Source organism: Sminthopsis crassicaudata, chromosome 6, assembly GCF_048593235.1.
Source record: "Sminthopsis crassicaudata isolate SCR6 chromosome 6, ASM4859323v1, whole genome shotgun sequence".
NCBI classification, from domain to species: Eukaryota; Metazoa; Chordata; class Mammalia; order Dasyuromorphia; family Dasyuridae; genus Sminthopsis; species Sminthopsis crassicaudata.
In genome coordinates, this window is record NC_133622.1 from 236,329,613 (window position 1) to 236,337,819 (window position 8,207).

General features: G+C 60.7%; 2 protein-coding genes across 2 annotated transcripts; one reads left to right on the forward strand and one right to left on the reverse strand.

Annotated features, from left to right (window-relative positions):
* Positions 1 to 436: 436 nt before the first annotated feature.
* FAM180B (family with sequence similarity 180 member B) lies at positions 437 to 2,908 on the forward strand. Its single transcript, XM_074274708.1, has 3 exons — positions 437 to 765; positions 1,423 to 1,493; positions 2,060 to 2,908. The coding sequence occupies exons 1-3, from the start codon at positions 678 to 680 to the stop codon at positions 2,459 to 2,461; spliced, it is 561 nt and encodes a 186-aa protein (XP_074130809.1). The 5' UTR covers positions 437 to 677; the 3' UTR covers positions 2,462 to 2,908.
* A 1,288-nt stretch (positions 2,909 to 4,196) lies between these two features.
* On the reverse strand, positions 4,197 to 7,955 carry C1QTNF4 (C1q and TNF related 4). Its single transcript, XM_074274704.1, has 3 exons — positions 7,729 to 7,955; positions 6,631 to 6,811; positions 4,197 to 5,403 (listed from the first exon to the last, which is right to left on the reverse strand). The coding sequence occupies exon 3, from the start codon at positions 5,396 to 5,398 to the stop codon at positions 4,412 to 4,414; it is 987 nt and encodes a 328-aa protein (XP_074130805.1). The 5' UTR covers positions 5,399 to 5,403; positions 6,631 to 6,811; positions 7,729 to 7,955; the 3' UTR covers positions 4,197 to 4,411.
* Between the last annotated feature and the right edge of the window lie 252 nt (positions 7,956 to 8,207).

Consider the following 8,207-nt stretch of genomic DNA (forward strand, 5'->3'; position numbering starts at 1 on the left):
TTAGCACTTTGGGCTGGTAAACTGTTTAGTACCAAGGAGAAACATCCTGTCCCACCCATCCTTTCTTTCTTCACAATGTGACAGGAGCCATTGGCTCCATTTTAGGGAACTGAGCTCCTTTCTGGTCTCGGGGCTTGCCAGACCTCCAGGATGGCACTTTTGAGAGGCCTGCCAGGATTGGGGGGCAAGGAACCAAGCGTGTGGAGAAGTTGCAGAAAGGGACCGGCCAGCGCAGGGGCACTCTGAACTCTGAACAGCCAAGCTCACCCTCCCGGGTCTCGCCTGCTAAGGAAGTCCCAGAGCGCTGGCTGTGACACGTAGAATGAGCATGAGAAGTGTGATGGGGTCACCAGAGCCAATCACCAACACCCGGGGGGGGGGGGGGGGTCATGTTGCAATGATTTGCTACCAAACACCCTGTTTTTATTAGCCGGACGCCCCAGCCAACTGGGCATAAGCCGAGGGAAAAGGCCCTGGACGGCAGGGAAACGGGGCTCCGACTGCCAGAAAAGCTAATTCCCCCCGTTTGAGGATGCGAAGTGCCCCAGACACCAGGGAGCTTCCAGGCAGCCCCACCCTGCTCTCCATTGGAGACAGATGGAGAGTGAGGAAGAGCTGCTTCCAGTGGAAAATTGGAGCTGCGGCAAACGGGGGAGCCGGACGGCGTCCTACGTGGCATGGCCCCGGATCTGCAGCTCTGCAGCTGGCTGTGGGCACTCCTGTACCTCCAGCTCCCTGTGGGGGCTGCGTCCCAATGGCACCCAGGTCAGACCAAGGGATGGGCAGCAGGATGGCAGGGCCATCTCAGGGGGTGGGGGCCAGGGGGCGGGGAGCAGGGCTGGGTGGGATGAAGTTTGCTCAGTAGTCCCTGTCCCAAACCCCAGACAATCCTGGACTTAACAAAGGGAGAACCCTGCAAGTCTCTGGCTCCGGGCCCTGGAGAGGTCTCCCTCAGCCTCAGAGGCTGGAAGGCCTTTGCTGAGCCTGACAGCTTTCCCTCTGAGGGCCTGAGCCAGGAGATGACCCAAAGGACATCTCGTTGCCTTTGTCTGAGCCAGAGCTTTCAGGCCCTCCTGCCACTAGGGTACCAAGGGAGTCTGGGACAGTGCTCTCCCCTGTCAGGGGCGTGAGTTGTCTCTCTGTTCCCTGTCCTAGGACTTGCCACGTCCTCCCTACCCAAAGGATCCTGCCCTCTGCTTCTCAGTGTTCTCACCTGTAACAAGTGGGGATCGGACTCCATGATCTCGGGACCCTTCCTGGTCCAGACTCCCGATCCTGTGGTCTTTCAGGGCCCTGAAGCAGGGCAGCTAGTGGGCCAGGATGTCGGGGAGATACCCAGCTCGTTCTACAGACATGCTTAGAGCGAGCGCCGCGGCTAGGGAAAAGGCCAGGAGGCCCTGAAACTTGTGTCTGGTTCCTCAGGAGGGCCTATGGACAGTGCTGGTGTGGGCGGTGTTCCCCTGGAGCCCGAGCAGCCGGACCTGATGTTTGAGGTCGCTGACCAAGGCCAGGACTTGCTGCCTGGGGATGGCGTGGGTTGAGGAAGGAGCTTAATTAAGGCTCAACATGGGTGGGGAGAATCCCAGGGGTCCCTGAACCATGAGAGCCCCTAAGTCCTGGGAGATCTCATCCTACCCCGGGAGTCTCTAAGCCCTGGGAGACCTTACGTGTCCAAGGGTTCCCAAGTCCTGGGAGACCTCACCTGGCCCGGGGGTCTCTCAGCCTTGGGAGACCACATGTGCCCAGCAGTTCCTGAGCCCTGGGAGAGCCCTGCTCTGCTTAGGGAATCCCTAAATCCTAGGAGACCTCACCCTGCCCTGGGGGTCCCAGAGCCCTGGGAGAGTCTTGTTCTGTCCAGGTCTCTAATTCAAGTTTCTGTCCCGAGTCCCAGCTGACCTATAACTCCTCCTAGACGAAGCCCTGCCCCCCCTGTTTCCCAAGACCTGCTTGGACCTCGTTTCAGTCCTGGCACTAGGGCCCCATTTGCCCCTGACCAGTCCGTCTCCTTGACTTCTCCTCTGGCTCCCTGTCCTCCCCTGAAATCCCACTTTCTCTTTAGTTCCTGTGGTCGGGACTGGAGCTGGACGCCCTGGGACAGCTCCACCTCCAGGATGAGGAGCTGGCATCGACGCGCCCCGGCCGCCGGCTCGGCCTCTCCCTGCAGCAATGGGTCCCCAGCACCTTGGCGGGCACCGAGCAGCGGCTGGGGCACTGGCACCAGGCCGCTCCCCTGAGCCCTGCAGACTTCCAGCGGCTGCTGCTGACCGGTGTGGCCTGTGTCTACCGCCTCCATGCCGCCGGCGAGGACGAAGAGAGGGCTCGTTGGGCCCAGCTCTTTTCTCTTGTGGCCCAGGAAGTGCTCCAGGACCTGTGCAAGGGCCACTGCCCTCGGGGCCAGACCCCCTTGCTGAGTCCTTGGGCCTTCCCTGGTGACCCACCCCAACAACGCTCCAGCCCCTGAGCTCTGGCACGGGGCATCCTCTGCTTCCTTCCAGCTCACTCTCCCCGGCCCCTCCTGGGGGGCTCAGCTTCTCTCTCCGCTTTTGTCCCTTTCTGAGACCCGTAGTCCCAGGAAGCCCGGGGGAGTCACTGGGCCACTCAGGCTTGGCCTCCTCACTTGTAAAGTGAGAATTCTAGTGTGCCTTTCAGCCCTAATCCTGGTGTGGGTGTAAATATAGATACAGAGACATGTACGTGTGTGTATATATATATATATGTATAAAACCACTTGCACACATAAACATGTCTATATCGTATGCATGTATATGTACATGTACATGTGTATACACACACATATTATTTCTACGTATGGAGGGATCCCAGAAATGAAAGGAGCAGTCCCACCCAAGAGCCATTACAGATAGATCAGGAAATATGGTGACCCCACCTAGAGGGAGTCATTAGGAATCCTCAGAGGGACCCGGCCTACGGGCAGAGGTAGGGATAGAAAAAGAAACTTCTCCCGGCCCTCAACTTGACCCTGACCTTCAGTTCTTCAGGTCCGCCATAAGCCCAACTCCCAATCCCGTAACTTACTGAAAAAATGTTCAGCAATAAAATGAAGTGAAGAGGTTTGGAGGAAGGAGCCAGGAAGGAGTACGGGGGGACAATGAGGGGGACAGTGCTCGGGCTATCCCTGCCATCTTAACCGGAGACCAGCCCGCCCCCATGGGAGAGCCAAGGGCCAGGAATAACAGGTCAAGGCACTCTCTTCTTGTGGCTCAGCTGGCTACTGCAAAGTCCTGGGATAGCACACAGAGGTCAGACGAGGCCCTCCTTTCCACCCACCCACTGCTAAGGAGGCAGGAACGTAATGTTGGTGGGGGAGGAAGGGGCTGGTTCCTTTCAAGAATCTCAGGTGGGACATGAGCATTGGGAGGAGCAGAAAATGGCCCAGTGGGATCTCCCAGCCTGCCCCCTCCTTCCTGCCCCCAGACTCCCTGCGTCCCAGGCGCCAGAGCCACCCTGACCGTCTGTGCCAATCTTGCCCTAAAACACTGCCCATCTGCTCCCTGGGGACGGTCTGCTGGGGCCACGGGTGACGTCCTTTTCTCCCCTCGCTGGTTCATCCATGTCAGAACAAGCCAGACATGGGGAGGCTCGCCTCCTCCCTGGCCGTGACAAGGAATTAGGGTGGGCCCCAGGTTGGACCGTGGGTTCCTGAGGGGCCTCAACAACGTGGAAGGAGGGTGGGGCCCATGCTCACATGGGGTTAGCTAAGGAGATTCACCAAGGAGAGTCTGATGAGCAGTAAGGGGGGGGAGAGGTCTGGAGGGGAGTCAGGTGACAGGAGCCTCTGTCTGGGGAGAGGGCATGATCCCCCCAGGGAATCATGGGGAAGTCTGACTCTCAAGGGTTAAAACCAAAATCGAGGCAGACGGGAAGAAAAGATGGGCCCAGGGGCAGAGGGAAGGAGGAGTCCTACCAGCATCACTACTCCTTTTCTTCTGTCAGGGACTGCCCAGTCCAGGCCTCTGGCCTCCAGAACCAGGGTTCTCCCCTCCCCGAGTGAGCATCTCTTTCCCTCTCCAAGGCCCCAGAGAAGAGTCTGGTTTTTTCAGGCTGTGTCCAGCACCATTCCCGGCGCTTAATAAATGCTTGTTGAAGTGATTTTCCCGAATCTTGGTGTTGCCTTCTTCCCCTTCCCCTTCCCCATCCCTCCCATGCTGGGCGGTGGAACCGGAGAGAGTCATGGCTTGGCTCTTGGACTCCTCGGGAGCCCCACTTTATTGGCCCAGACACTGTCCGGTCGGTTCCCGCAGCACCTGCGGCCTTCACGCTCGCCCGGAAGGCGGACGGAGCAGTTGGGCCTCACCCCCACCCACCCTGGAGCCTGACCCGGCCGTCCACGCATGCACCCCTCCCCCTCCCGTCCCCGGCAACGTCCACCGTGCCCAAGCGGCCCCTCAGCTCAGGGGCCCGCCGCGCCGTCAGGGTAGACCAGGAAGCCGGTGAAGGTGATGTACTTGCCGTGGTTGCTGTAGGCCCCGTAGCCCTCGTGTTGGTGACTCTGCAGCCAGACGGTGTCCCCCGGCTTCAGGGCCAGCATCACGCTCTGGCTCTGCATCTCGCGCCTCCGCGAGGGGCTGTCGTCGTAAATCATGGCCTGGACCTCGTCGCGGTTCTTCATCAGCTTCACCGACAGCATCTTGTGGGGCATCTTGCCGATGGTGAAGGAGAAGTAGTAGGCGCCGGGCAGGCGGCAGCGGAAGAGCCCGGCCGCCGCGTCGAAGTCCCCTCCGATGTTGACGAACTCCGTGTCAAAGGTCAGCGGCCGGTGGCGGACGGCCGGCGCTTCGTCGATGCCCACCAGGCTCTCGGAGCGCGCGGCCGAGAAGGCGGAGCGGGGGTCGGGCTCGGCGGCCCCGGGGAGCTGGCCCGCCGGGCCCTGCCGGCTGTGGAAGTAGGAGGAGGTGTCCGGGTAGATGAGGTAGCCGCTGAAGGTGGTGCAGGGCCCGGCCGCGGAGCCGTAGAGGGCGTACTGGGGGTCCCCGTGGAGACGCAGCCAGACCGTGTCCCCGTAGTCCAGCTGGAGCATGGCGCTCTGGCTGGCCGCCTTGCGCTCGGGCCGCTGCTGCTCGTCGAAGGCCAGGGCTTGCACCTCATTCCTGTTCCTCACCAGCATCACCGAGAGGCTCTTCTGGGGGTACTTGCCCACGGTGAAGGAGAAGTAGTAGGCCCCTGGGACTCGGCAGCGGAACGTGCCTGTGGCGGGGTCGAAGTCGCCTCCGATGTTAACGTAGACCTTGTCGAAGGTCACCGCCATCTCCGTGGTGCCCTCCAGGCTGCTGGTCCGGGCCACGGAGAAGGCCGAGCGCAGCTCGGAACCCGAACCCAGCGCCCAGCAGGCCACGGGGCCAAGCAGGCTCAGCAGAAACCCCGCGGTCAGCAGCGCCATGGCCCCTGCAAGGGAAGCGGAGGGAGGGGTCCATTGAAGGCAAGCCCAGGTCCCATGCAGGTCCTTCAGGGAGGTCTGGCCAGCTTGGCTTTGAGGGAAAGGCAGAGTGGCCCTCCAATCTGGGCCAGCCTTGGGACTAGTGCTGGGGGAGGGAGTGCTAGGAGGGGCTGCTGGAGAAGGGAAAAACAACTAGACTTGGAATAGGTGGGAGGAGATGTAGAAGCAGTCCTCCCCTGGGCTGGGGAACTCATCTGTAAAATGAGCGCTTTCCACTAGATTACTTCTCGAATCCCTTCCCACTCAGAATCGGTGATGTCATCCCCTGTGAACAGGACTGGTGGGTAATAAGACTGTTCAGCCCACCTCCACCCCAATCCTGGCTCACATGGACTTGGTGCCTTATTGGCAGCCCAGGACCCAGTTCTCGATTTAAAAACCGTCATCCCCTCTAAAGTCTGAACTTGCTGAGACCCTGAGATACAAAGGCCGGAGAAGCCGCTGCCCCGCCAAAAGGAGTGATTTCTGGAATTTGTTCAATGGAGGAGCCCCTCAGATTGGACCACTTCAACTGACCTACTTAAAAATCAGCCCTGACTAAGAGAGAAAATCCAAGAGGATCCCAGAGAGTAGACATAATATGGACCCCCGGGATCCTGCTTGTCCTATATACACTGTACATACATGCCTGTAGTATACAGAGCAAGACATTCTGGGTAATGGACCTTGTAACCTGGGAGGAAGGCTGGCGAGAACTCCAAGAATCACGCTTTGGGGGTGAGAGTGGACCGTGTCTTTTGTCACACTGTGCAGGAAGTCACTGTGTAGAGGCTGCTCTGGGCTTTATTCTGGAACCCGGGGCTGGGGGCCAGCTCTGTGCTTGCCTGTAATCAGGCCCTTCTCTCTGGTTCCTAAGAAAGTTCAAAGGCCCAACAGGAGCGGAGTGGGACCTGGGAAGAGGCTACAGTTGAGAACCTATCAAGAGCCCATGGAAAGAGAGCCCCAAGCCCTGAGCAGAGGGCAGCTGGTCCACAGCCCTGATCTGTCCCTAATCTCTGCCACTTGGATTCCTGCCTCTGCCCCTGAGGAGCCTTGACAGGTCTCCTCCCATCACTCCTCCCTTCAGCCTCCATCATTTGCACAGGCCGCTCATTCCTCCCCTTCCAGAGGGCCCCCCCCAGTTCCCTTCTTGGCCCATCCGGGACCCTCTCCCCCATCCTTCCCCCACTGCTTACTCTGCTTCTGCCCAGTCCAGCCCCAGATGAAGAGAAATGTTGTCACTTAGAAATTCCAGGGAGGATGGAGCTGGAGCAAACCCCAGAAGCTGTCGATTCAGACTCAGTTTCTCCTTTTGCACACTGAGGGAAGACAGGTGGATCCCAGCGTCGGATGGGAAGCGGCCAGAGTGGTGGGACCCTTTGTAAAAACAAAGAAACAGACAAAAATCCCCCAAACTCAAGTTTCACCCAAAGGAACAGGGAAACTGCTCAGCTCTGCCCAAGCCCTCCCGGCTCTATTTTTAGAGGCTTCTGAGTGGGTAGAACCTTGCAGATCAGACAGTCCAGCTCTTCATTTTATAAATGTGGAAGTGGGAAGGGAGGGAAATGACCTGTCCAAGGTAACTCGACTGGCTAGCGGCAAAGCCAGGCCTAGAATAAGCGGGTCCCCTGCGCTCCGGCTTCTTCCGGGTCTCCCTTTTCACCTCCCCCACGTCCCAGGCTCCCGGCACCCTCTTCCCTTGTCCATGCTGCAGCTGGCTGCAGACCCTTCTCCTCCTCCATCCTGGTGGCTTCTGGCGGAGGGGATGGGGGAGGGGGATGTGGAGGGGGTGCCATCACTCTCCTGCTGCCCTTGGCCTCCCCGCGGGCCAGCATTTCCACTCCCGAATTCGGAGCCCCCCCCCCGCCCCCCGCAGATGGGAGGCAGCACTGCCGGGGCTTAAAGGCTGCTCCCTCCCCTCGCCAGGGGGGCCTGAAATAATAAAGGAGCGAAAACTGGGACAGGGAACGAGAGCAGCGCGGGGGGCAGCGGCAGCGAACGGCAAAGGCGGCGGGCTCCGGCGGGAGAAAGCATCGCCCCCAAGTGTGGCCCCGGGCCCCGCTCGGACCCAGCCCCCCTCCGGCAGGGGTGCCCCCCGCGCCCCCCCCGCGGGACCTGCCGCCTCCCGCTCCCCGTGCGCGCACCCTGGATGCGCCCCCGGCCCAGGAACAGCCCCCCCAGGGCGGAGCCCCCCGGGGAGAGGACCCTGCCCTCCCCTCCCGCGCCCGCACCTTCCGCCCGCCAAAAGCCCTCGTCCCCTCCGCGGGCCGGGCAAGGGCTGGAAGGAAGCTCACCTGGCCGAGCCGGCTCCGCGCTGCGCACTGCCAGCCGGGACGGCGCCGAGGACAGCGCGAGCGGCCGAGCGCGCTGCGGTGCCTGCCGACTGCGGGCGGCCCAGCGGGGAGCCGAGGGGCGGGGGCCGCAGGGCGCGCGGGAGGGGGAGCGCGGGGGGCGCTCGGGGCGGGGGGCCGGGACAGATGGAGGGAGGGAGGGAGGAGAGGGGGCGCGACCGCAGGTGGGCGAGGAAGGGAAATGAAGGAGAGGCTGCAAAGGAAGAGGGAAAGGGCTTGTGGAGTGTGTGTGTGTGTGTGTGTGTGTGTGTGTGTGTGTGTGTGTGTGTGTATCTGTGTGTCTGTCTCTGTGTGTGTGTGTTGTGTGTCTGTGTATCTGTGTGTCTGTGTGTTGTGTGTCTGTGTGTCTGTGTGTGTGTGTGGGGGGGTCTGTGTGTGAGTGTGTGTGTCTGTGTGTCTGTCTCTGTGTGTATGTGTCTCTG